Source organism: Suillus bovinus (genome assembly GCF_016758785.1).
Source record: "Suillus bovinus strain UH-Sbo-P2 chromosome Unknown EDB93scaffold_22, whole genome shotgun sequence".
Taxonomy (NCBI): Eukaryota; Fungi; Basidiomycota; class Agaricomycetes; order Boletales; family Suillaceae; genus Suillus; species Suillus bovinus.
Window position 1 is genome coordinate 196472 of NW_024542078.1, and position 27302 is coordinate 223773.

Genomic DNA, 27302 nt, shown 5'->3' on the forward strand with positions numbered 1-27302 from the left:
TGGGTCCAATCCTGATAATTTCATGCCAGCCAAGCAATACCCATGGAATGGAAGAGGTTACCCTGATATCCCCACAAACACTACATGTATAGCTTGTAGTGCCACGCCATTACAGGCCATTCCCTCGTTGTAGTCACGCATTTCTCTCGTTTTGATCACACCATGCTATTAAACATGTGCCTTTGTTTGAATCCCTTTTGGCCATGGAGGCAGCGCTCATCATTGACGCCCTCTCGTAATATGGCCTTTGTCCTGCCATCGCAAGGTGATCTTGGCACGATGGCAGGCGCTTTCACCACACCGTGGGCTTCTTGATCAGGATGATTTTTGTTGTTGCTATCTTATCTCCCTGGTCTTCGGTCGAACCATGATCAGCTGCCACACACATACATTGACCTGCGACTTCCGCTTGGTTCTTGAAGGCCGACTGAGACTCAAACGGATATTCCATGACACCCCTTTCTCCCCTCGGCTCATCTCGAACCTCAGTGTGAATATACTCCACACCCGCTTCTTTCTTTTCCCCGTCCTGTTCGCTTACCGCTTTCTAGAGTTCTAGATGCGTAATCAACTTCCCCTCTCTCCGAATGGAGCACGAAACCCCTGAAGTACAACGTCTCCCGGTCATCAATTACCACATCTAGTCGCCGTCTTGGTCTCATGGCTCGCGGTAACAAGCGAAATTGATAACGAATCAGGCGTCTTTCTCGGATTCACCTGGTGTGATTACATCGAGGTCCTCTTTGATCAACGACGATCTACGTATCAGTCGATGAGTCCAGACTACCATCGATCCGTGCCTCAAGCTGCCGGCATATGCACCGTGACCACCGGGTTGATCGATTGGTTTCAACCCAGAGGCTATCTGGTTTTCGCTACTGGTGAGCTATTATTGTGCGCAGTCGTTGTTGAATATCTGATAGTGATCGATAGCCGGACGATGACAACCAGATGATCTACGTTGGTAATCAGAACGCCTTTGTCAACTCAACACGCACATTCCTCACTGGCGTGCGACACTGCGATTACTGATCTCCCACCGATAATCTGATCTTCGAACCTCCGCGCGTTATCTTTGTCTCAACACGATGGATCCTCGCGGTTCTAGATGGATTTCCAATGAGGTCCGTCAGCCCAAAATGAAGCTCCATACTGAACGCTCTTCGTGTGTTAGAAGACATAATGCACGTTTTATTCATATCATGCGGCGATCTCCTTGTGATAATCTCATTTTAGGGCCATTTTCAATGCTCACAATGAAAGACAAAATGTGAAATATTGATTGCTGCACCAGTTGGCTCGAGATCCACCTCTCTCATCTAACTCTCGTAATCTTCAAGCTGGACGGTGCCGCTGTGGATTATTCGCGGTCAACGAAAGTTCCAAGAGCAGCTGGAGTAGCAGCACAGTGCTGCGCTGCGGATTTCTTTGTTTAGGATGGAGTACTCCCGAAGATCGTGGTATCGCCCTGTTCCATGTGCCTACCTGAAGTCATTTCTGAGTCCTATAGTGAATTTTGCTCACTGTTCCATGTGATCATATCCCAAGCTATGGTGCCTGCAGACGATGCCCTTCATCGGTACGACTATGCGTGGTATCCCTATCCGAGGCCGCCATATGAATGCCCCTGCACGCTAGGCGGCGATTCACAGGGATGCCCTTGAATCCATAGATCCTCCAGCACATCAATTCAAGGCCGGCATTCTCATATCAAGTTGGTATACTCGTATTCATTCGCATGTTCGCCTTGCGCGCTCTTGCATTCCGGCATGCAGATCTAATCGCTTCCTATGATATTAATACTTGCGCCGAGTCATCCGGACCCCCTTGAATCCCGACGGGGATAAGAACTGAACGGAAATGTATCGGGGACATTCAAATAGCTCCAGATGGTATTCCGTATCGGACAGTGTGTTTGTCGATGCGGTTGTGTGCAACGTCTATGATTGATTGAATACAATTTCTTGCCATCCGAGTTTGTGCATGTGTTAGGAGTCCGTCGTACGTATTAGCGCCCTGATCAACAACAATCGATGAACTGATCAAACTCACTAGATTTTATCCGATGCCCCGACTTTTTCGCGTTTGCGAAGTTTGAACCCGTGGTACAGCCTGTGTGTCAGTTTCAAGTTTCGTTCTCAACAATAGGGCCCATTCATGATATCGCCACCAATCGCAAAATGGTAGCTCATTTCTTTTGGATTTCGAGAACGCTGAGAATGTTTCAGAGGTTTCACTGTACAATTATCGACACCGCTCTTTCCGCTGGGACAACTTGCCCATAACCTTCAAATAAACCGGTCCGCATCGCCAAGGTTTATTTACGTCAGGAGGTCCGCTTCTAATCCCGCTTGCACTATCATGCCGCAATTCTCAACTCGAGGCGCTAAGAAGGTCATGGAGCCAAGCTACTCGCGGGAGTCAAACGAGCGTCTACTAGCTATACCTCCCACTTCGAGACAAGCGTATTCCCGAGCATCATTCAAGGCGAGGCAATCTGTCACAGGAAAACGTAAAATATCAGACTCGCATCTGCGTGTTGCGTAGGTTCAGCATCAGTCACCCAAGGTTTGGTGAATATTGCCGTATCGTATTGTTGACACACGAATTAGCGTTTTGCCGCTTGTGCTTTTCGAGGTTGATAAGGAACGTTGCCCGAGGGATCCGAGTCTCTTGCGTGACATGCATACTATTACTTCGCAAAAAGAGGGTTCGTACCTCAGCATTAATGCTTCAGGATACACATCATGGTTTGCATGCGCAACGATTCCCTGAAGGGTATCATCAGGTATCATCATGATATCCCCATCAGGAGATGCAGCAGTGAGTGGAGATTACTTGCTGTGCTGCAAGGTTTACAGTGACCAAGAGGGACTGATGAATCCGTCTCTAGTCTGACGAACGTCAAGCAAACCATGGTGTTTTCGCTCACTGCGGTCTATCGCCCATATTCTTGAGCCAAGTGTCATATGACGGTTCAATCGGTCTGAAGGGCAGCATGGTCCACCATCTTTTCCCACAGCTCCATAGCTCACGCCCATGGGACCCACAGTGGCGTGATCCAAGGGGCATTTTAGTCATATATCATTGGTTGAACTAATGAGCTGTGCCCGTTTCCATTCGATCCAGCTCCAGTTCCCTGAAAGCATTTCCATTGAACGGCGCAATGCGTTCGTCCGTATCATTTACTCATCCGCTGCATGAGGTTTCTGCCTGTTCTTCGTCTGAGCTCAGGACGCGACGGACCCGGGCCTGTGCCTGTACACCTGGACTTATGTTCCCATCAACCTTCTCTATCATGTCACACTTAGGGGTGCGTAAACGCTTTCTCGACTGAATTTTGTGCCTTGCTCATCTCACAGCGTCATTGCGATCATGAGTCTACCAAGCATGCTAGACTCAACATCGCGTATAAACCGATTATGCTTTGATGGATCTGAGCTCAGACTCGACGACGAATGAATTGGGACAGGGGATCGTCTTTTCAAGTACAGCACGCCAAACACGGTCTTGGCTAACCTATGATAGGCTCGTTATTCGATATCGCACCGCTCTTGGCTGGTTCTGGCCTCATCGCGTTAGTGCAGGACTAGCCCGGGCATGACTTTCTCGGGGAAGAACGAACTGCTGTTTTGAGCCTTCTTGGTCTGCCCTGGCCATGTCATATCATACACAGCACTACAAACTCAGTAAACTAAGTCTGCCAAGTGGCCGTATCTTCGACATTCCGAGCCTCGCTACGCCCATCCCCATACTGATCGCACGCAAAACTAGATCACCGGACACCTAATGCACCGCTTATGATATCCCCGATCCTATATCTAACAGGTGCGCGGCGCTGATGAACCTGGCTAATAGTAGGTCCATTTTCGATCTCGTCGGGAGAAGCAAAGTAATCATATCACACAAACGCTATTCTTGGATACCGCTCCTCATGCTTCAGTAATACTATTTCTGTGCTTTTATTTGGATATGGAAGACCTAACATGCCCATGGGATCCAACATCCCTTTTTGCAATCCCGAGAACGCCGTAAATAAATGTGGTTCGTGTCAATAAAAGATGGTCGAGCCAATGAATGTTAGTACACAGTGAAAGCAGTATGTCGTGAATCTGATGCCCGCGAGGAGAGAAGTAGAAGAATATGCATATGAATCGAAAATAACAGAAATAATGAAAATTAGATCATGCCTCGGATTTTTCTTTTGACCTCAGGATGGGGTGGAGGACCTGCTCATGCAACGCCTTCCCCGCGGGGACCTGGTAGCAACGATTAGTTTACCCGGCTGAAAGATAGACTGTCCTATCTAAACGCACCATCGGGTACACGTGCTCGTCAGTTTCAACCATGCACTCCAGCAAAACGGGTTTTGAGCCGTCGTATTCCAGGAACTCTTTCATTTTTGCAGGGAGGTCTGCCGTAGATTCGCATCGAATCGCGTGCACGTGCATGGCTTTAGCAAGCATGACAAAGTCGGGGTTCGTCATCCGGGTGTGCGAGTACCTGGAATCATAAAATAGATCTAGATTTCTCATGAGAACTGTCCATATATTGAAGTGGGATCGGCCAACCTTGCCATTGCAAAACCATACCCTGGAATTCGTTGTTGAGGATGAGGACTTTGACACCAATGTTGTACTGCGAGGCGGTGGCGAGCTCCATTGCAGTCATGCTAAATGATGCGTCACCGTCGATGTCAACAACAGTTTTGTTCGGCGCGGCCACTTTAGCACCAACGGCAGCAGGAAGGCCAAAACCCATGGTCTGCAAAATTATTAACATCCGGCATCCCGTGGAAAAAGGTGATAGCTCACTCCAAGACCACCAGAAGTAACCATTGACAAAGGCGTCTTCCATCGGAAGTGTTGGGCCGCCCACATTTGATGTTGGCCAACACCAGTGGTTATGATAACATCGTCCTTCTTGTGGGCCGTCTGCCGGTCCAACTCCTCGATAACCTCCTGCGGCTTGCTTCGTGCACCAGACTTTGAGGGGACATATGTGAAGGGGTACTTCTGTTTCCACTCCTGGATGTCGCCGAACCACCGTGTGCGCGGTGATGATCGGATCAAGGGGACGAGCGCAGCCATGTTGGAAACAACGTCACCGAGGACGGGGATGGAAGCCTCAACAACTTTGTTGATGTTCTTCGGCTGAATCTCAAAGTGGATGATACCTCCGCGGCCCTGCAACGCGGCGGCTCGGGCAGCAGGTGCGAAAGTATCAACCTTGCCCGTGACACGGTCATCAAATCGTGCACCCAAAGCAATAATAACGTCTGCCTCTTGCATTGCCAAATTCGCATATGCAGATCCGTGCATGCCAAGCATATGCAGACTTCTCTCATCCGTCTCGTCATAAGCACCGAGGCCTTGCAGAGTGGTCGTTACGGGAATGTTACCCTCCTTGGCCAATTGCGCAAGCAACTTAGGGCCCAAAGGTGATGAGAGGACACCATTGCCGGCGTAAATGATAGGTCGTTGCGATTGATTGATGAGATTGGCAGCTTGTTGGATCGACACCATGTCAGTTAGAGAGGAGATAGACTGCATAGGATTTGCTGGCAGTGTATGGGAGCCCGGAGTGGTCGCCTTGTAAGGCAAAGGTGTGCGAAGAATGCCAGCAGTGACATCTTTTGGCAAATCGACCAACACAGGTCCAGGACGGCCAGAAGTTGCAATTTTGAATGCTTCGTTGATGCGTCTTGGCAGCTCTGCTATGTCCTTGACCATCACGTTCCACTTGGTGCAGCTGCGTGAAATACCAATAACATCGGCTTCTTGGAACGCGTCAGACCCGATAGCCGAGGTTGCTACCTGGCCGCAGAAAACAACGAGAGGAACACCGTCAGAAAGCGCGTCTTGCATTGCCGTAACGACGTTGGTTGCGCCTGGACCAGAAGTCACTAGGACGACACCAGGCTTTCCTGATACACGGGCATAACCTTCTGCCATATGCCCAGCGCCCTGCTCATGACGAGGAAGAACGAATTCGAAATGTTTAGAGTTGTAAATGGCATCGAACACGGGAAGAATAGCTCCGCCGGGATAACCAAAAACATGCTTCACTCCATGCCGGAGCATCATCTCGTGGAAAATCTGACCACCTGACATGCCAACAAAGGAATGATCCAGGGGTGTGTTGGTATGCGACTCTAAGTCAAATGGGAGATTATTTTTATGTGGCAGCTGCTGGAATCCAGGAGCTGGAGAAGGTCGACTGCGAGTGAATAGTATCAGATGAATTAAGATAAGAAAAGACACATGAATGACACGCACGCAGCAGGAACCGCAGTAGCATCCCTAATTGATGTTCTACTGATGTTTCTAACATTGTCTCTTATCCTGGCTTTCGCGTCGACAATCGAAGACGATGCGACAGTTGAGCGGGAGCGGGTAAATGAGACCTTTGCAGTAGATTTTGGTGCATTGCATACACGGAATGTAACAGGGAGCGACATGATTGTCGTTGAGTACAACGACGGGAGAAAGACAGAAAAAAAGAGAAAGCGTTGCTTCGAAATGGCTCTGAAACAAACAATTTTTGAAGTCTTGGAGTGCTAGAAGTGACTCGACTCGGCTAGTCGGCCGATGCCTAAATCGGGTAAATCCGAACAAGCCCGGTCAACATTCAAAATGACCTGTGAAAAGACATTGGCTTCAACGTTCAATCAGTGTGAATATGAATGAAAGCCAGTGAGAGTATCATCGGTAGTGTCTGGCGTAGTAGCGGCGCCAGGACGTCCACTGAGCACAACACATCCAGTATTGATATGATGATGATCCACTCTATTTGCAATAGAAGGCCTATGAAATTGTGTAAATCCTTTTAAAGGCCACGCCGCCTCCTTGAAGTACTGTACCCATTACAGTGTTGTGGGCAGAGGTAACTCTTCCGGTAGAACCTGATGTTCTGCCTTAAGTGGTTCTACCAGGTGTGCTTCATGATGTAAATCCTTTTGAAGCTGTTGCCAGGTCATGCCAAGTAGCACTGATAATTATCTCACGTGTCCACCACGACCTTCACGCGGTGTTCCGTCTCCCTTGGCATCCTTGTGCCCATCAGGTTGTTGGACTTAGAGCTTACCAGCAACTTGGAGCTCAAAGCGCACAGCGCATAGTGCTATGTTATATTTGTAACGTTCCGGCGGGCCGAAAAAGCATAGGTGTATATAAGATTGGTTTACATTTTATGTACACTACGCGTTATCTACCGGTTCCCTGTACACTTGAGTTTGGTCGCACTTCGACAGACGTGTCTGAGACTTGCGGAAAACTCAACACATGTCTGCAGCAGCTCAATTCGTGAGGCAGGGGAAAAAGGTGAAATTCAAATGTCTTTCAAATCACGGCTACTACTGTATGCTTACTTCGAACCAAGATCGTCGCCATTGGTAGAAACTACTCTGAGCACATCAAGGAGCTCAACAACGCCAAGACGACAGAGCCTTTCTTCTTTCTCAAGCCCACGACCAGCTACCTCCCTACTGGGGGAAAGGTTGAAATTCCACGCGGCATAATAGCACACTATGAAGGTTCGCTTCAATATCATGATCTTGTAATAGTTCCATCAATTCCCGCGCAGTTGAACTTGGCCTCGTAATCGGGAAAGGCGGTCGGGACATTTCTCAGGATGCAGCCGAGTCGCACATTGCAGGCTACGGTGAACAAGATGTGCTTATGAATCGTTTTGAATGCTCATTAGGATGGCATAGCTTTGGCTGTCGACATGACCGCACGAAACATGCAGGACGAGGTGAAGAAAAAGGGTCTGCCTTGGTCCGCTGTGAAAGGCTTCGATACATTTACTCCCATCGGGTGTGTCATGAGAACGCGTTATATCGATGCGTCTTGAACCCGTGATCAGGTCTTTTATCCCCAAGTCGTCCATTTCGGATCCTCATGACCTCACACTCTCCCTGAAGGTTTGTCTTCATTGTCGAGCGGGAACTTGACTTGACACGATTCTTTGCATGCTAGATTAATGGTGCGGTCAAGCAGAATGGTACGACTGGGGACATGATTTTCCGTATCCCGCGACTTATTGAACACATCTCTTCCATCATGACCTTGGAGGTGCGTCAAGATAACCATGTCTGCATTCCTAATTTATTTATTCGAATGTGCAGGAGGGTGATCTCATCCTCACCGGAACTCCTTCGGGCGTTGGACCTGTTAATCCAGGTGACAGTGTTGAATGCGCTCTTGCTGACCCAACTGGGAACGTACTTGCCGAGCTGGAATTCACAGCAGAGTTGAGGGGTGGAGGGTATCAGTTCACGCCATAACTATCTTTTAACATACACCAAACGAGACAATGAATAGAAGAAATATGTGCTGTGATATGTACACATGAACAGTAGAGCATCATTTAAGATAATGCGCACAAATACGCTATCAACACACCGTTTTTAACTCCAGTCGTGACTTTTATCGGACTCCTCTAGTCGACCATTCAAATCATCCAACGATATCGGATGCATTCCATTCGAGCCGTTTCCAGGGTTGCCGAATTCGTCCCCTTCTGATTCTGAACCGCTTGCCAAAGTCCAGCTCCCAGCAGTCGGGGTAAGCTCACCGTCATGAATGCTGTCGTCTGAGCCCTGGAAATCTCCAAAGTCAAAGGAGTCATCAGATGAGAAAGACGATGAAATCGAGGAAGAAAAATTGAAGTGATCCGGGGAGGCCGCCGCTGCATCCGAAAATGGACCGAAACCATCGTCCTTGAATGAGTCAGTCAATAGAGCTCAATGAGAGAAGTAGAATTATTCACGTCGTCATATTTTACCCCGAAAGGATCATCAGCAAGCGCCTCCCTCAAGGCGCCGCTGGGGCCAGGATTGAATGCATCCTGGGAGACCGAATTACTTCAGAGAAATGATGCAGTGGGAATGTACCTACGTCAAAACCAGTTGAAGAAATTTCTTGTTGATTTCCAGCATTTCTCCGAAGGGGTGGTCTGCCTAAATCAAATGACGATTGAGCCAGCCATCCGCCGTCTTCATCCTCGTCTTCATCCGAAGCATCAGATGATGAGTTAAAATGCTCCTTTGAATGCATCTCTTGAGCCAAGTAGCGAGCAAACTAGACAAATATGAACGAATCCCCTGTTTCCAAATAAAACAGGACGTACTTGTGGAGGTCCAGCGCTATGGTCGTCGTCGTCGTCGTCCATCGGCGCAGGACCAAAGTCAGCACTTGTTGCTCTTGATGGTCTTGTGGTCACAGATCTCCTGAATTCACCCGTAGTTCCAGGACCTGTGGTAGCTGCTGCACTCAGCGATGAGCCATTGTCTTCCTCGTCAACCGTCCATCTACCACCAGCACGGGAATTTGAGGTAACGGCAGGCCTCCCTCCGCCAAGGAGGCTGGTATCTCGTTTCTTGGTCTCATTGAAGCGACCCGTCACGTACTCCTGCCAAGCAGGTTGAGGTGCATACTGTTCAATGATTAACCTGAGGTTGGGTGGATAATGCTCAAGAGCTCCAATAACGTCCTCTGCTACTTGCGTCAGATGACCCATGTACCCAAGCCGAACGCCTTTAGCCTTTGAGCTGGAGAAGTATAATTGAGATCATGCAACGGTAAGATGAAGTGTGGTACCTTTCTGCATCATTTCGCTTTTGACCATCAATGATGCGTTGCATGATGCGTGCATCCCGGAAGAGAGAGATCGACAATTCTTTGTTCAGCCCTCCATCAGTCCTGCCAGTGAGAATTTGATGGATGAAATCGTAGACGGTATTGTGCAAAAAGTTATTCCAAGGGAATTCGAAGAAGAGGTCCTAGTCAGACGTATGAGTACAGCAGCAGTACGGGCGGGAAAATGGCAGCTCACCAATAAGGTGCTCAAAACATTAGCCTCCAAGAAGCGCATTTTTGTTTTCTCCCCTACAGAGAGACCTGGCACTAGATCAGTGCCAACCATCCGCTTGGAGCTTTTGCGTGAATGTATGGATGGAGACTTTGCGGTCGAGGTATCACTACTACTAGACGTGCTGGAAGTCCGTTTTGTAGTACCTTGGGCCGCAATCTCAGTAGGTGAAGGTAATGACGCCGCGTTAAGCGAGGAAGGGACGATTATTGGAGGATCCTGTGGCTGAAGGTCTTCTGATGGTGAATGTTGCAGCTTCGGAGGGTCATCCATCATGATTTCCTCCAGGACATCGTCATCCGAACTACCAGGCTCGTCATCGCTCATGTCTTCATCGGAATCTAATAGCGAGGAGCCTCGTGATCGGTTGGTGACAGGCAATTCCAATGCGGGCTCAACGTCGTCATGGTTATCATCCATTGTGTCCTGGTCTCTTTCATCTCCGGAACCAATAGCAATTACACGAGCAAGATGCTCCAAAGATGATAACCCGCCTTGTAATCGGCCTTGCTTGTCATATAGATCGCTGTACTCCCCGGGACGGTTTAATATAGCCATATTGGAGCAATGCAGGAGTTCAGCATACAACTCGCATATCCGAAACCGTTCAAAGGTGAGAGGCGTAATCACACCTACAGTTGTGGGTATGGGGCCTTGCTGAAAGGGAAAGATTATGTCGAGAATTCGAGTGATAACCGACAGACTCACCAAAGATCTTGGTCGACGAAGATATTTCTCGAAGGTCGCAAGTCGTTCGCCCATAATCTCTAGCAACGGGCCCAGGTAAACCACACCCATTCTGTCCGACATTTCTTTCATGGACTCCTCGAGCTTTGCGCGCCCGTTTTCAGCCCCTGCCAGCTGTTGTTGGATATGAATCAACCGATTTCGCAGGGTATGAAAGAGGTATGGTTCGAAATAATCTGAGTTGTTTTTCCGAATAAGTTCGATGACCACAGATATCGAGTGGACAACAGAAGAGACGGAGGTGTCGAGATTTGGGAGCTCTGGGGTCGAGGAACTACAGTGATCAGTAGAATCATCATCATAGATCGCTTTCTGGCCTTCAGCTTCGGCTAATGGACTGAAATCGCTTAATATATAATCGGTTAATGTTGAAACACTCTCGGGCCGCGCCAGCTCCCTGGAAAAGAGATTCGAAGCAACTCCATTTTGCAGACCATCCGTAAGTCCCGGTGCGGGTGACGCAGTAGCCATGGAAAGTATCCCCTTGATCAGTTCCGAGACCACCGTGTGCATGTCGCTGGTGTGTGCCGGGGAAAGCAGCTCAACCAATCTGCCCATGAGATTCTCCGACGAAAGCCACTGAATTGCGATACTGGGTAAGCTGCCACGCAGAATGCTGCATATAAGAGCATACTTCAAGAACCCCTGCACCACCTGCGACTTCGTCCAGCTGAATAATGCGGACAATAAGGTCAACTACGGATGGCGTCTCCACGTGTCGCAAGAGGCGCTCCACGACAGATGGTTGGGATTGGATGAAGGCGAGCATCTGAGCACATAGCTCTGGGTTCGTCAGAGGACGGCGGTGAAAAGATAGGTATTCACCTCCGCCGGCTTCTTGGTGAGAAAGACAGCATTAATCTTGGCAAAGTGAGAAGCCATGACCATCTCCGTCTTCATCTCTTCAGGAGACTTGTCGAGAACCGTTTCCCAGAAGGGTGTCAGTAGCTGGTCCGACGAATTGACGCAAGTTTCCACTATCGACCATATTTCACTGCAAAGAACTTCTGTAGCGACATATGGATACCTAGAATCGATCAGTGGAGATGCCCATGAGGCAGAGTACCGGAGATAAGGCTTACTTGAACCGTCCTCGTTCCTCTTCGCCTGGAATTTGACCAGTCACATACCCCAGAAGTCTTTTCAGGACGTCTACACGCTGAAAGTAGTCGATGAGCCGCGTGTTTTGTGACTTGCATTCCTGTAGTAGATCGTCTTCGTCTAGAATGGCTTCTAATGAAACGTCATCCTTGTCCAGTAGACTGTCGATGGAGGATGTGTTGTGAAATCCGAATCTACTCAAGAATAGAGTCCACAATATGTTTAAAACCTACAATATGAAGAAAGGGGAAAAAATTACCTCCAAAACATGTAAGCGGAACGATGTTGTTGAAACTGAGGAACAGAGCTGAGCTGAGCGTAGGCTGTCGGGCCCTGCCAGTGTGTATAGTTGTTACTAAGATTGGTACTCCAAACACAAGTCCCGACAACATGTAGTTAAAATTTCTTCAGGACTCAAAGTCCACCAGTTGGTATGTGATTAACACGATTGTCCATGGATGTAGTATATAAGTCAACACATGTAAGGGATACTGATCGCATCAAAACTTTACCAGATGTCAGCACGCGATCTGTCATGAGTCGGATGGTTTAATTACATACCCGAATCTGATAACTCCCGCTCGCTTTGGTGAGGTAGCGCACCCACTTGATGCTGTGATAATTGCTTTTCTCAAAGACTTTGAGAAACCGGACAATCAGACCAGATGCGGTGAGCATCAAAACTTCAAAGTCAACGTCGATAGGTGGCCGAGCCCAAACTTGCCGAGTGGTAGTACTAGTAAGACCAGCAGTCGCGCTGAAGGTGCACTCCTGTCCACCCTGAATCCGCGGAATCCTGGATATGATATAAGCAGAAGTCATCTCAAGTGGACCAGTGACATACTTCCATACGACCACGTTTTCGGCAGGTACATATTTAGCCTTGCCATTTGCAACTTTGCAGTCCACGCCAGTCGTGTTCAATGGTGTCGGTATTCGTAAAACCACGTTGGTGGCAGACAACTTGTTCCCAAAATTGGCTTTGACGGAAATGTTGTACGATACTTGGGTCGTTCCAATCTCATTTACCGTAGGAATCACTCGCAAGGGCAACTTGACATTTGACGTCGAGCGGTACCTGCATATCTGTTTTCAGTGGTTTGTTGTGGGACTGAGGAGGATAAAAACGACTCGCCTCATCAGTTCAAATTCGCCATCGGGAGGAACAAAGCTTATCGTGCGGCTCGAGTCGAATTCATTGAGCCGGACACACTGGTGGAAGCGACAGTCATCCAGCTCTACCGCATCGCTTGCCCCGCCTTGGCTGTTCTTATCAATGACAAGCTTGTCGTTAAGACCGAATTTACATTCCGGCGTCCCGGACAGATACGCGCGCATTTGAATATGCCCATCCACATCCGCACGAAGGACAGTCCCTAGAGAACAATCATGAACACTGCACACGATGCACAAGAGGAAGCCATCATCACCTTTTGCACTCATGCTTAGATTGACAGTCTCCACCACGTCTACAAATGCCTCATTCTTCTTGTATTTCACATCCCCACGTCGCCAACTTGTCGCTCCTGTGGCTTGTGTAGTGATTTTCGAGGACTCCTCCTAAAGTCTCGTCAGTTGAATGTTGATCGACCCGTAAACGGAAATGCATACAGCTGCTATAGCAGAAGATATTACGCTTTCTGTAGTGATATAAGATTTGAGGGTGTCGATCTCGCTGTTCTGAGGGTATCCGTAGTCACTGATTTCTGTAGTGTAGAGCATCATTGGTGAAGCACCAACCGGATGAATAAAGCCACCATACCATCAATTAGCTCGTATATTAGCACAAAGTTGTTCTTGACCGATTCCTCATCCACTTTTCCAAAATACGACTTGGCGATACTAATGAAGCGGTAGCAGAATTCAAAGACGAGGGCAGCATTTGCGTTTGTCCTGAGCTGGTAATTAGTGCAACAAATCAAATTAGAGGCATTGGACACACTTCGTCACGCAGACAACGTAGAGGTTGTTCACCCGAACATGAAAGAAACTAGTCGAGCCCAACGTTATGATGGGAGATCGCACATCACTGTTAGACACTACTTGTATCCGGAATACGTCTGCGATAGATCGCCTATAATGTATAAGCCTATGAGAAAAGGCATGAATAGAAAACGATCCTACTTGAAGTCTGTCCGATACAGTCTAGATATGAGAACCTAGTGCCATGAATTCGTTATAAAGAGAAGTCCATGATAAGGCGACCAAACGCACCTCTCCCTTCTGATTGAATATAAAGAATGCCTAGATGTAACACTTAGCACTGTCGATGCAAATGTTGAAACCGACCAACCGAAATCATGAATATGTGACCAGGTCCGTTTGCTGCTGAATGGTTTGCGGAAGTATGTAATGAATTCAGGAAATCTCACGTCCGTCCGATGATCAAAAAGGAAAGCCCCTTTTATCGCATCACACCGTGGCTTGTTCAACGTTCAACCTTGTCATAAGTTAGCATACAGTAATATTAGCACGATAAAAATGCGTAGGAACCGTTTGAAGGCAAATAGGTACTGTAAAGGTAGTCAAACGTTCTGCTCTCAGAGATGGATACATAGCAATGTCTAGTATCCTGACATCCATCGTGGATTCATGCCTTGAACAGCAACCACGTTCAACTTTACCCGTGCGATGGTACTTTGAGCCGAAGCGATTCTATTATACTCTATACAATGCTGCTGCGTCATCAAGACTGTTCCAAAAGGTTGTTCAAAGCGAACGACCAACTGAGCAATAGTCTGCTGCAAGAGCCACCTTATAGCATTTTGCTTCTCGCAATGGATGACAGGTAGGTGGACATCGAGGATGCCAAACAATGGGTATACAAGTTCTTAAAGTCGAGTGTTGTACCTGCCCCAATCTGAGGATCAGTGTTCATATACTAGCCACCATAATGTCAAGTAATGTGTTGTGGGAGCAACATTAAATTACATGTGTCTTCAAACACTTTGTACGTAGGGTGATAGCTCCTCCAGCAAAGAGACTCGAAAGGGAAAGACCACTTAGCTGGTGTGTGGAGCAGCAGGACTTATCCGTCGAGTTCGTGAAAGACACGGAAGGCACCTCGTAAGAACTGCGAAGCAGTTGATATCTGGAGTGCGTCCAATGTCCGACGGGGAAGGGTGATTAGTTGTAGCAGAAGCGTTCGTATTTCCGGTCTGCAAGGTTGCTGAGGTAGTTCCACCGACTACATTGAATGTTCCTGCTGGTGGTAGTGCATTGCTATTTGATGCTCCAGCGTGAGAGGCGTAGGTTATATTGCGAGGAGGACGTTGTGACTTCAGCAGCCTGTCCCTTTTTGCAGTGTGGGCATTAGCGGTGCGCTGCGAGACACTATCAGCATTACGATATGGATGTCGAAAGATCAGGAAAACTTACATGTTTGCCTCGTGTTGCGAAGACCTCCACAAGGGGAATACTGCTTGGACGAGGGGTATGGCCCTGGGGAGCGAGAAAAGAGACGATTCATCATGTTCTTGATTCCGGATCCCTCAGCATGGCGCGTGGCGGCAGCAGCGCGATTGTTGCGTCCAGGTGGAGAATGTGGATCAAACTGTCAAAGGATGATGAGATGTGCATCGACTCTACTGTATCATATCGACTTGCATCATCGAAGAATCTCCTAGTCGGTATTGGAGCACGTCTTGCGTGGGGCTGTGGGTTTGGGATGGTTTTCTGCAGAAGTGAAGTTAGGGATTGTGCAAACAACGAAGGTGAAAGCGTACCTTGAGAATTTTCTCGGTGGACTATATGACAGGTCAGCGTGAAGTATAAGACGAGAGAATTTGCTGACCTCTTGAAGCTCCTTCTCTGACTCGCTAAAGGAACTTTCCATGTGCGAACGAGTTTGTCGGCACAGCCAGTTGCGATGAGTTGGCTGTCCTCGGAAAAAGCCACACCCCGGACTGCGTCAGGGTGTTCGAGTAGCTCGCCGATGGGTTCGAATGTGGTCAGGTCAAAAAACCGCGTCGTGTTGTCAAATGACGTGGTGGCAAATTTGGTGCCATTGGGAGCAATGGCTAGCGAGAAAAAGTTTTCGGTGTGTGCGTCGAACTGTTTGATGATGTCTCCGGTGGTAGCATCTGATATTCGGATGTCATTGGAGTTTCCACTAACGAGACGGAGACCATCTGGAGTGAATGCGATATTGAATGCCCGCTGTTCTATTTTCAGCAACTCTTTTCCAGTTGCTGAATTCCGAATGATGATCATTAATGTGTTCGCCGGTGCCTGCTGCCAGTTTTGTCCCGGATCAGCCCACATCGAGTGGACCGATCACTATTTTGCCCGTCTCCCTCTTCCACACGCATACCGTGTCATCCCATGATGCACTTGCAAATGTCTGGCTGTCCGTTGCAAATACGATGCTCGAAACAGTACCCCCATGGCCTCTTAAAGGAAACAGAGGCACTCTTTTCAGCTCTTTCTTGTTTGTCGCAACTTCCCAGACCAGGATGCTTCCATTCCATCCTCCACTCACAATCCAACGTCCATCAGGGGACGCTGCAACGCTCCAAACTTCGGCATCGTGTCCCAACAAGGGCTCTCCCTCTTGTTTTCCCGTATCCAGATCCCACACCCGAAGACTCTTGTCGGCCGAGCCAGTGACGAGGAGACGGGTACCGACGATGAAAGCTACGTCGTACACAGGTTCTTCGTGACCCTTGAGCGTCAGTTCGAGAAAAGGCGTTTCTTTTCGTGCAGGCTGGGAAGGCACTTTGGGGGATGGTGACCGCCATTCAATCTTGTTCTCGGTTAGCAGGCATACTGAGGGAGCGGTCATCACTTACATCCGCTGAGGTGAGTAGTCGTTAATTTGCATCTTCTGCAAGATACGGACCATCATTTAACCCACCCGTCGGGCTTCCTGTGGACACGTGGTATCCCGTGTATAGCAACCTCCCCAGCGCTTCTTTCATGAAGTTTCTTCAGCAGGCGCCGTGGCCGTTTTTACCTTGTTTTGATATGTCGTTTCCTGGCCACGTTCGAGTCATTAGACCCGAGATCCCTTCTTACATTTATCTTGTACTGATAGGTGATAACAAGAATACCACTTGACACAGATTGGTTGTGGTAATAGCACCTGCGAGTCAGGCTGAGCGAGAATGAGATTCGTTGCCCTTGCACAGTACGAAATGCGGTTTTTGCTATACAATCGAGTGCCCCCGACATCTCACATTGATATTAGCAAAGATAAATGGTCAGTGACATTTGAATTTTCCGAGGAACGTGCTTATATGATAAGACCACCGTGTGGATGGTGTTTTAGCTGACATGCATTATTTTTTTCACCAATAATACACGTCGGGCGTTCTTGTTGGCTCAGCAACCATGCTGCTACGGCATGTATGTCGTTTCGTTCTTCGGTATCGCTTTCCCTATCCGTCATAGTACTTACAAACCTATCATTCAATGAATTAGCTCGAAAAAATAGATCTCTCATACCATCATGCACCACGGTCAATTCTGTACTCTGAAGCCATCTGCCATTCTCTCATTCTTCCTTGTAACGCACCCTGCTTTGCCACAAGATTGTGTTATTGGTGTGTGCTCATTTGCCTGACAGCTAACGGTCAATCCATGTGTACTTAAACTTATTGCGCACAGTCAAACCGCAAAGGAGCTATCATGGCGGCATGAGAAACAAACCGACTTTTATTCCAGTACCAACAACACAAACTGACCTATAAAGGCAAATGATGATCATGACCTTCGCGGCGGCATCCACGTAGATCTCGTGACCAAGCATCATTCGATGAACCGGTGCTGTCATTCAATGGATCAGCATAATTATTTCCCTGTCCCCCAGGCAATATGGCTTCACTCGGGGAAACACCGACCGTTAATCCGCTCTTGCCCAGCAGAGGCCATTCCCATTCCTTTATCCGAACCCACGAACAGGGTGTGTGTCATTTCCATGGGGTACATAGTCCGAAATGCGGATCATTGTCAGGTTACGGACTGCAATCCTTACCCGGGGTTTCTGTAGCTGGGTTATATAAGAGATGATGACGGCTGTAGGTTTATTTCGCCTATTTCATCCCTTCTAGCGTTCTCTGGAGATGGTTGTAGTGCGCAGCCTATTCGTCGCGGGTATCAGTTTACTCTATTCAAGCTCTTTTGCGTCAGCCCTTTCGTGGAACGAGACTGAATACCTGTTTGTATTTGGAGACTCGTACAGTGCCGATGGATATGACGTCTCTGCTGGTATCAACTCGCAAGTGCCAGGATATGTAAGCATTTGTACTGTGTTTTGACCGCTCCTTAGACTGACCTCGAATCACCAGACTTCATCAAATGGTCAGAACTGGGTTCAATTTTTGAGTAAGTGACAAGAAAAGGAGCATCACTCTGTATCTGACACCGTAATAGCCGGTACATACAACCAGAAGGCCGTGAAGGTGATTGTATAATCCATTTATCTGGCTGGTATACTGATACGTGAAGTACAGACCTTCGACTTAGCGTACGGCGGCGCAACAATCGATGCAGCCCTTGTTCCAGCTTATCAATCCACTGTGCGGTGTGTGTGCAGTCTTTTTATTTAGTTGCGGTCTAAATCATATTTGCAGCTCTGTGGTTGATCAGGTGGCTCAATTCAACGAGTACCTGGCACCCAAGCCTGCTGGCGCTAAATGGGACAGCACAAACAGTCTATTCGCCGTGTGGATTGGTATAAATGACATCGTAAGTATCTTCGGCACAATCCCGCGTATTCCAAATAGTTAAACGTACATATTCAGGGAAATTCTGAAAGCTGGGTGAGTTATTGTCATTAAACTCGGGACGGGAGGAATATTTGTCACTGATCACTTTGCATCCAGACCAACATAACTCAGGCTAAATTCTATGGAACTCTCATGAACCGTCTATTTTCTCAGGTGAGGATATTTGTACCCGGAGTGCTCGATATGCTATTGACATCATTCTATCAGGTTGAGGATCTGTACTCAAAAGGCGCTCGATCGTTCTTGTTCCTCACTGTTCCACCTATGAATCGCGCACCCCTCTACATCGAGCAGGGTCATCAGGCTGCAGCGAAAATTGGCATTAATATTGCTGAGTACAATAAACAACTCACACAATCTGTGCGAACCTTCAAATCCAAGCACCCCGACGTCGACACCGTCACTGTGGACACTCAACCTATCTTCAACGTACTTCTTGACAACTGGCAGACTTTCGGTTTCGTGAATTTCACTGGTTACTGCAAAGCTTATGAGAATGGCACTCCCACAGCCACTTACCAGGTTGAAGGTTGTGCACCGGTGTCGAACTACTTGTAAGTCAGTTCGAAACTCCTAAGCGATTCTAATGGCGTTGTTTTGTAGCTGGCTTAACAGTCTGCACCCACTGTTCACAGTTCACAAGTACGTTCCTGATGTTAAGTGCCTGATTGTTCCTGATGATAGTATTCATGTCTAGCATTTTGGCACAGTCGATCTCTAGCGCCCTTGGTGGTTACCGTGCCACGCAGATCACCATTTGAACCCAAAGCATCGTTACTACTTTTAGACAACGTTCGGTTGAGCTGTAGGATGTACGATGTCGGCTACTCTAAAATTTTGGCACATTCGACCTCTACCGCCCTTGGTTACCCTGCCGCGCAGATCACCACTTGCACCCAAAGCATCGTTACTACTTTTAGACAATGACCCAAGTTTAATATCGAGTGGAGTGAAAATGTGGGCTAGCCAATTTTGAAGTCGTGCGTCCATATGATGGTCAGATGTTTGAATGTGAATCCGGCAAAATCATCTGGCTTGTAAAGGCGTGAGAGAGATGAGTGAGCATGTAAGACGACCAGCCCATTCAGGTAGAACGACACCTCAGGCTGCAGTTGAACAGAGAGCTGGTTGCACAACCGAATAGATAGGCTAATTACGGCGAGCGCAAACTAGAAAAAACCAACAACTTTGCAAAACAAGTTCTATCGTACTATAAGTGTATTTATCTCTTACTTATCTCATATACTATATTCCACGGGACAGCTCGCGTAGAGCACCATTGTTGGTTGCGGTATAAATATAGAGTCTCTCTCTCGCTAGAATTACGTATCCCCAGCAAAGTCTAGCTCTCAACTCGTCACCAAACTAATCTCCTACCGCCTTTGCCCGAACATGAGTACTAACTCCTCCGCAACTCCAGAAGTTTTCGTCGTTCATCATGCGATTCATGCTGAGAGGGACAATGAGTTCCGTGCTTTAGCGGTTTCTAGCGAATTCCTCAAAGCGAACCAGAAAATGTTTCGCGTACAATGTACGCAGTGCCAAATGATATTGGAGAAACCTTTGAAGTGCGCAAAGGTGACGGTCAAATATTCAAATGATGTGACAGGCGTTCCTCAGCGTCGCAAATATCTTTTAGTGTAAGAGTATTTGGTATTGCTCAAAAGAGGTAGGATTTGCGACTAGAACGATACAAATATCTGAAGTACTGACATGATGATCACGTTCCAGTGTCAAAAGAGAGACTGGTGAGAATTCTGCCTATGACTGATGCTCCAGCCTTGGATTTGACTAACACGCTATGATAGGCCCATCCACAAAACGAGATGCCGCGAGGTCGAACGTTCCTCGGGAGCCCTCAAATTCATTCGAATGTTCGTCTTGAATCCAATACTCATGGGGCTCCTCCAAGTTGGTATCATCATCGAATGTGGCCTGCTTGACAATCCCCGGATTGGATTTGATGTGCCGTTCGCGGTGTGTGTTGACTTTGCCATTGAGCCGAGTGATATTCTGGACTTTGTTGGATTGTATTTCGGCAGCAAGTCTCCTGGGGAGAAGCTTCAAGGGATGGTGCAGGTCAATGCCATAACTCAGTGGGAACTTACGCCGGATCGGCTGAGCAGATGGCGCGAGGCTAGGGCAAGGAATGACGCAGAGGGTTTCGCCACATATCCCGTTGGACTCGTCGATTTCATTGATGTTACCTGCACAAAGGACTTCGGGAATTCGGCAACCACTGTGTTGCACTTTCAACCTATGGTCCTTAACATGGCAAAGGCACGAAAGCCTTTCATAAGTATCTCTGCTGTCACGGGCGCTGAAATCAGGAAACCCATGAATGCTGTGACATGTTTAGAGTGGGTTTTCTGTCCTCGTTTTCTCAATTCTGGCAATGCCTCTTATGTTGCATAGGGTTCTCAACTTGCATATTCGAGCAGATAAGGATAATCAGTTGCTTTTACGCACTGAGATGACAGATCAAGATAAGGAAATCATTTGCGCTGCAGGTCGCAACGAGGACACATATCTGGCCCGCCTTGTTAACGAGAAGATTCAAAGAGAACACCTCTATGCTGCTCTCGCGCAACGATACACTCAGTAGTTTAATGTAAGTGAAGATTTTAGACTTCTCGTCAGTCTTTCTGAATCTTCGCAGCAAAGCAAGGAAATTCTGGCACGCGTCTCTCCCCTGTGACCTTCAAATCAGCCTTGTACTATGCTTCGTCTCATCGATTTCTTATGTTGTATCTACTCTTGCAATGGAAGCATTTGGACTGACATACACATGCGTAATCGTGGGCCACAATCAGTCTTGTATTCAATCCGTACTGTTATCAGCACGATTTTGTCTAGCATTTTAGCACATCCGACCTCTACCACCCTTGGTGGTTACCCTGCCGCGCAGATCACCACTTGAACCCAAAACATCGTTACTACTTCCAGACAATGTTCGGTTGAGCTGTAGGATGTACGATGTCGGCCACTCTAAACGGTATCGAGACAGTCAGGAGTAGGAATGTGGAAATGACACAAGTTCACTATCGAGTGGAGCGAAAATGTGGGCTAGGCAATTTTGAAGTCGTGCGTCCGCATGACGGTCAGATGTTTGAATGTGAATCTGGCAAAATCATCTGGCTTGTACATAAGTAAGCATATGTGCTGCGAAGACGACCAGCCCAAACGACGCCTGCAGAAACCGAGAGCTGGTTGCACAGCCGAACAGATGACAAGCTTATTTGAGCAACACGCGAAGACTCATCCTTACACGTACCAGATATCGGAGATGCGCAGCTAATTGTCTCGATGTCTCCTCCAGTAGTTGAGAATTGGTCGTCATCAAGGGAGGCTGTGAGCAAGAAGGTTCGAAAAGACGACGCGTCTATAGCGAGAGGATTCAGAGACAGAAGATGTCTGTTACAATAACATTTACTCCTATTACATTTTTCTTTTCTTGTAACTATGCCGCTGACTCTAGACTCATCTAGACTCGGCTATTCTCTTATCAAGCGGGCTGTCCGCACTTCTCTTCTTCTGATTGTAACATAGATACTATCTTGCGCCGCATGGCGGTTTCACCTATCTTTGCTATCTTGATAGGTTGTACTCTTTTTCCTATCTCTGTTACTTTTCTTGTCGCGGCTACGCCGCTTCCTTTCACCTATATAAACCCTATGTACCATAGATGTATTCCTTAACTTAATCTACTGGGTTTTCCCCCTTGAATCCTGATCTACTAAGGTCTCCACCCTTAGTAGCCTGAACTCTGATTCTAAGGCAGTCACTCACTGTCTTAGCCTGAACTCTTGATTGCGGTAGAAGTGCTAAAACCACTCACCGCCTAGGCAGAAGTGCTAAAACCACTCGCTGCTGATCCTGCATAGAAGCCGCGGCTCGTGCAGTAGGAACCACCAGAAACCTTCCTTGTATTAGGAAGGCCGACAAACTGTTTGCCCGACAGGTCTATCTTGACCGGCAACAGCAGAACTATCCCAGTCGTAACAAAAGATTAAGTTCCTCACCCAGTACCTGTTTTCCAACAGTACTTTGACACCATTGATTCAATAACCGCGAACATCCTTGCAGCCGCATTTGGAAACATGTCGGGACCATCCGCTTCATCCAGTGCCGCCGCCGCAGCAGCAGCTGCATCCGCTTATAACAAGCTGATTGAAATCAAGATTGGAACCCCACCGATCTTTGATGGCAACGAGAAAAACGCAAAAAGCTTTTTGCTCTCGGTTGCCGCCTACCTTGACATTAACAGTGAAATCTATAACACTGATAAGAAATGCATCATCTTCGCCACTTCTTTCATGAATGAAAAGTCGGCATTGACATGGAAGGAAGACTTCCTGACTCTAGCTCAAGACACTACTAGGCTAGACAAGAACAAGCAACCCATCGGGTATGGAACGTGGGAAGAATTCAAGAAAGCTTTCCTTAAAGCATTCACCACGGGAGAAGCAGCCACCGAAGCGTGGATCAAGCTTAGGACCTTCAAGCAAGAGGGATCCTTAGAAGAATACATCGCAGAGATAAGACATCTCTTCCAGTTGACCGGCCTGCAGGAAGAAGGACCGAGAGTCCACTTCTTCACCGCCGGATTGAAGTTTGGAATTGCCAATGCTATCTACAGAGCAGGCAATATCGCGTTAGACTTCGAAGGAATGGTTGAGTCCGCCAGAGAAATGGACAACGCCTACCAGCAGATCCTGGCGCTGAGGCCCAAAACCCAGCATCAGACCCAGAAGAAGAAGAACCGGTTTGGACCTGAAAGGTACCAACCGCGAGGAGACAGAGACTCCATGGAGGTCGACCGCCTCTCAGAGAAAGAAAGGGCCGAACATATGAGAGCAGGCAAATGCTTCATATGCCACCAGACTGGCCACAGAGCCAATGATAGGGAGCACCACCCGAAGGAAAGGAAACCGGCCCGTGAAGCCAAGCATAAGGAAGAAGAATCTGACGATGAATCCATGGATACTCGGAGGATGACTAAGAAAGGGGATTTTTAGAATGGAGGTCTGTATCGACGCCAGTCCCTCCCATCCCAGTTCGCACTGTACATCATGTTGGTAATAAAGAAGAGTTACGTGTCCCTGCCACTCTCCTCCCAACTAAACGTGCGAAACCAGTCGAAACCACCGTAGTCATCGATTCCAGCGCCGCCGGATCATTCATCAGTACCGAATTCATCAACTATCACGGAATTTGGACCAAGAAACTCTCAAAACCCTTTACCATGGTCACCGCTGACGGTAGTGACTGCCGTGGCGGGAAGATCAGAGAATATGTCGAACTCGGCATCAAGATTGACAAGCGGGTCATGTATGGAAAATTCAACGTGACCAAGCTTCGAACCAAGGACAATATTCTCCTTGGATTCCCCTGGCTGAAAGCCATGAACCCAGACATCAATTGGGCAGAAAACTGTCTCACCCTTAACGAGACCCCTAGATCCAGAGAAGTAGAACTCTGGATAGATCAAGAAAGGAAGGACGCAGGCTTCAAGCCGCTCTTCAAACCGAAGCCTTACCCCAGGAAGGCCCCCAAGAATATCTTGCACCCCAAGAAGGTGCCTATCAAGGAACCAGCGACCCCCAAGAAGGCGCTGAATCCCGAAACCCCGACTTCGAAGAAAGTCCCCATTGCTTCTGAGCCTACCAACCAGAAGAAGGAAGAATTCCGTGCCTCCATCGAGGAGATCCCCGATGAAGATGAACCCATCCCACACCTGAACCCTGACCCAGATGAAGAAGATGAAGGATTAGAAATCCCGAACTTTGATCAGAAGTATGACGCTTGGATAAAGGATAACTTCGCACCAAAAGTCGAAGAATTGGCCTCCTTTTCCCTTACCGACGATGAATTCCTCATTGAATACTCCCAGGACGCCACCGCAGTACGCCTGATAGAGAATTTGGATCTGGACACTCCCCTCACCCGCGACGGTACATCGGCCCTTGAAACCAAGAAAATGGCAAAACCCCCCTCACTTCCTGAATACCTGAAGACTAGCAATAAGTCCCAGGAATTAGCCATGGAAGGTGAGATCGAGAAAAAGAAGAAGACTTTCGAGGAATTAGTCCCTTCTTACCTTCACGACTTCACCGATCTTTTTGCCAAAGACGGTCTTAACTCTATGCCACCTCACCGACCCGGTATTGACCACAGGATTGACACCAAACCCGGATACATCCCCAAATCCTCCAAGCTCTACCCCTTATCTGAGAAAGAAAGGGTTGCGGTCAAAGCATTTATTGACGAACATGTAAAAAAGGAATTCATCTCCCCCTCGAAATCCCCTCAGTCAAGCGGCTTCTTCTTCGTTGGAAAGAAAGACGGATCCTTACGGCCTTGTCAAGACTACCGGTACATTAATGAATGGACAATCAAGAACGCATACCCCCTTCCCCTCATTCCACCACTCTTAGCGAAACTTCGCAACGCAAAGTACTTCACCAAGATGGACGTCCGTTCCGGATATAACAATATTCGGATCCACCCTGAGGATAGATGGAAGGCAGCATTTACAACTGAATTCGGACTCTTTGAGCCGAATGTCATGTTCTTTGGTCTTTGCAATTCACCCGGTACTTTCCAGGCCTATATGAACCAAACGTTCCAGCAGGAACTAAACGAAGGATGGCTCATCGTCTACATGGATGACATCCTGATATTTTCAAGAAATCTTGAAGAACACCACGAACGAACCCGCCGAATATTAGATATCCTCAGAAAAGAGAAGCTATTCTTGAAAGCGGAGAAATGCCTGTTCGACGTACAAGAAGTCGACTACCTTGGGATGATCATTAGACCCGGCCAGATCGCAATGGACCCTACCAAACTCAAGGTTTTGCAACTTCTATCGGCATTTCATCCCGCACTTTTCTGACGTTGCGAAACCCTTGAACAACCTGACGAAGAAGAACCAGCCATTCTGCTGGACTGAAGAAGAAGAAAACAGTTTCCAAGCGCTTAGAAAGTGCTTTATGACGGAACCTGTCTTAAAGAACCCTGATCCCGCAAAGCAATTCGCTATTGCGACTGATGCCTCCCTAGTAGCAACTGGAGCAGTGCTACTACAGACTGACGGAAACGGCGCTTACCACCCCTGCGCCTATCTTTCTGCATCTCTCAATGCAGCAGAACGAAACTATCAGATCTATGACAGAGAACTACTGGCCGTCATCCGTGCTTTAGCAGCATGGAGACATTATCTCGAAGGACACGGACACCCGGTGATCGTATTTACGGACCACATGAACCTCCTCTACTTCAGGTCCGCTCAACAGTTGACACGCCGCCAAGCACGCTGGCAACTCACCTTGAATGAATTCGACCTCGAATTTCACCATGTAGCAGGAACGAAACTCGCTGCCCCCGACGCCTTATCACGCCGTCCTGATCACCACCCCACCGAGACCGATAACCAGGACGTCATCTTGTTACCTGACGATATGTTTGTTCGACTTATCGACATCGAACTAAAAATGGCTCTGAAAGCCGATGATCCTACAGCGGATCCCATCATCAAGACCGCCAGTGACGCATTAGATGGGCTATGCTTGCCCCCCATGAAGTCGGCATTATCCGACTGGAAATTCGATAACGGTATCTTGAAGTACAAGAACCGTGCCTACGCACCCCCCGCTACCCGAAGTCGCATCCTACAGCTTCACCATGATCACCCGACCGCCGGACACCCCGGCAGATTCAAAACAGAAGAACTAGTCAAACGTGACTATTGGTGGCCCCAGATGGGCACCTTTATTAGGAAATATGTCGAAGGATGTGCCACGTGTCAGCAGATGAAATCTGACACTCACCCCACTACTCCTCCCCTGAAACCGATTAGCTCTTCCGGTGTACGCCCCTTTTCTCAGCTCTCCGTTGATCTAATCACCGACCTCCCCGAGAGCGGTGGTTATGATTCTATGATGGTCGTGGTAGACCACGGACTTACAAAGGGGGTAATTATTTCACCTTGCAAGAAGAACATCACCTCCGAAGGAGTAGCGCAACTATTTTTCAAGAAAGTTTTCCTACGCTTTGGGCTCCACGACAAGCTCATTTCAGATCGCGGACCGCAGTTCGCATCGAAGTTCTCCAAAGAACTCGGAAGATTACTAGACTATGAAGTTGCCCTATCTACCGCATATCACCCACAGACCGACGGACAAACAGAGAGATTGAACCAGGAGATCGAGACCTACCTTCGGATCTACTGCCGATCGAACCCTGAAGCCTGGGTACAGCATCTACCTATGGCAGAATTTGTACATAACCACCGAAAACACGATGCACGGAACGCATCACCATTCTTCCTGATGATGGGCTATGAGCCTAGAGGCATCCCCTACGCCTTCCCCCCTACCGACATCCCCACGGCCGAGGACCGCGTTACCAACCTCCAGAAAATGAGAGAAGAAGCGGTGTCTTGCCACAACATCGCTATGCAACGAATGGCCGAAAGGACGCACAGGAAGAAGTATGAACCATGGAAGATTGGAGATAAGGTCTGGTTGTCAGCAGAGCATTTATTGACGCACCTACCCTCGAAGAAGCTGGCGCCAAAGCGGCACGGCCCCTTTACCATTACCAAGGTGCTATCTCCCATCACCTTCACACTCCAGCTCCCGGAACAATGGAAAGTCCACCCCACGTTCCATGCATCCGAACTATCTTCCTATCGGGAGACAGAGGTCCACGGCCCGAATTTCATTGAACCCTCACCTGACATCATCAATGGGGTTGAGGAGTACGAAGTAGAAGCGATCCTCGCACACAAAGGAACAGCGGCACGCCGTCGCTATCTAGTATCCTGGAAAGGATACTCATCTGCCAGCA

At 48.1% G+C, this 27302-nt stretch overlaps 7 protein-coding genes across 7 annotated transcripts; 3 read left to right on the top strand and 4 right to left on the bottom strand.

Annotated features, from left to right (window-relative positions):
• Positions 1 to 4237: 4237 nt before the first annotated feature.
• Positions 4238 to 6526, bottom strand: EDB93DRAFT_1141553 (thiamine diphosphate-binding protein). The gene is made up of 4 exons (XM_041449313.1): positions 6279 to 6526; positions 4815 to 6219; positions 4572 to 4764; positions 4238 to 4522 (listed from the first exon to the last, which is right to left on the bottom strand). Exons 1-4 carry the CDS (start codon positions 6458 to 6460, stop codon positions 4278 to 4280), a joined length of 2025 nt encoding a protein of 674 aa, XP_041308444.1. The 5' UTR covers positions 6461 to 6526; the 3' UTR covers positions 4238 to 4277.
• A 757-nt stretch (positions 6527 to 7283) lies between these two features.
• EDB93DRAFT_1240224 (uncharacterized protein) lies at positions 7284 to 8287 on the top strand (the record flags this gene model as incomplete). The annotated part of the gene is made up of 7 exons (XM_041451730.1): positions 7284 to 7322; positions 7381 to 7534; positions 7585 to 7662; positions 7715 to 7817; positions 7867 to 7924; positions 7980 to 8075; positions 8129 to 8287. The coding sequence occupies 7 exons, from the start codon at positions 7284 to 7286 to the stop codon at positions 8285 to 8287; spliced, it is 687 nt and encodes a 228-aa protein (XP_041308445.1).
• Positions 8288 to 8334: 47 nt separating this feature from the next.
• EDB93DRAFT_330065 (SIT4 phosphatase-associated protein-domain-containing protein) lies at positions 8335 to 12106 on the bottom strand. The gene is made up of 12 exons (XM_041456112.1): positions 11981 to 12106; positions 11703 to 11915; positions 11446 to 11647; positions 11255 to 11401; positions 10582 to 11199; positions 9838 to 10530; positions 9603 to 9784; positions 9133 to 9553; positions 8901 to 9083; positions 8773 to 8850; positions 8578 to 8722; positions 8335 to 8529 (listed from the first exon to the last, which is right to left on the bottom strand). The coding sequence occupies exons 1-12, from the start codon at positions 11989 to 11991 to the stop codon at positions 8411 to 8413; spliced, it is 3012 nt and encodes a 1003-aa protein (XP_041308446.1). The 5' UTR covers positions 11992 to 12106; the 3' UTR covers positions 8335 to 8410.
• On the bottom strand, positions 12053 to 14079 carry EDB93DRAFT_1141567 (AP-2 complex subunit mu-domain containing protein). The gene is made up of 11 exons (XM_041449314.1): positions 14015 to 14079; positions 13936 to 13965; positions 13846 to 13880; positions 13664 to 13795; positions 13484 to 13614; positions 13333 to 13427; positions 13152 to 13281; positions 12857 to 13097; positions 12566 to 12799; positions 12283 to 12517; positions 12053 to 12227 (listed from the first exon to the last, which is right to left on the bottom strand). The coding sequence occupies exons 1-11, from the start codon at positions 14021 to 14023 to the stop codon at positions 12222 to 12224; spliced, it is 1278 nt and encodes a 425-aa protein (XP_041308447.1). The 5' UTR covers positions 14024 to 14079; the 3' UTR covers positions 12053 to 12221.
• Positions 14080 to 15552: 1473 nt separating this feature from the next.
• EDB93DRAFT_1277695 (WD40-repeat-containing domain protein) lies at positions 15553 to 16565 on the bottom strand (the record flags this gene model as incomplete). Its single annotated transcript, XM_041454417.1, has 2 exons — positions 15994 to 16565; positions 15553 to 15911 (listed from the first exon to the last, which is right to left on the bottom strand). Coding segments are annotated over exons 1-2 (870 nt in total), but the record flags the coding sequence as incomplete, so codon positions are not given.
• Positions 16566 to 17581: 1016 nt separating this feature from the next.
• On the top strand, positions 17582 to 19530 carry EDB93DRAFT_1141584 (carbohydrate esterase family 16 protein). The gene is made up of 11 exons (XM_041449315.1): positions 17582 to 17954; positions 18009 to 18045; positions 18094 to 18122; positions 18174 to 18244; positions 18294 to 18408; positions 18465 to 18482; positions 18546 to 18602; positions 18657 to 19003; positions 19053 to 19091; positions 19147 to 19270; positions 19377 to 19530. Exons 1-10 carry the CDS (start codon positions 17784 to 17786, stop codon positions 19208 to 19210), a joined length of 948 nt encoding a protein of 315 aa, XP_041308449.1. The 5' UTR covers positions 17582 to 17783; the 3' UTR covers positions 19211 to 19270; positions 19377 to 19530.
• Positions 19531 to 19658: 128 nt separating this feature from the next.
• EDB93DRAFT_1141586 (uncharacterized protein) lies at positions 19659 to 21234 on the top strand. Its single transcript, XM_041449316.1, has 6 exons — positions 19659 to 20027; positions 20089 to 20118; positions 20181 to 20197; positions 20258 to 20809; positions 20865 to 21060; positions 21109 to 21234. The coding sequence occupies exons 1-5, from the start codon at positions 19842 to 19844 to the stop codon at positions 21052 to 21054; spliced, it is 975 nt and encodes a 324-aa protein (XP_041308450.1). The 5' UTR covers positions 19659 to 19841; the 3' UTR covers positions 21055 to 21060; positions 21109 to 21234.
• The last annotated feature ends 6068 nt before the right edge of the window (positions 21235 to 27302 follow it).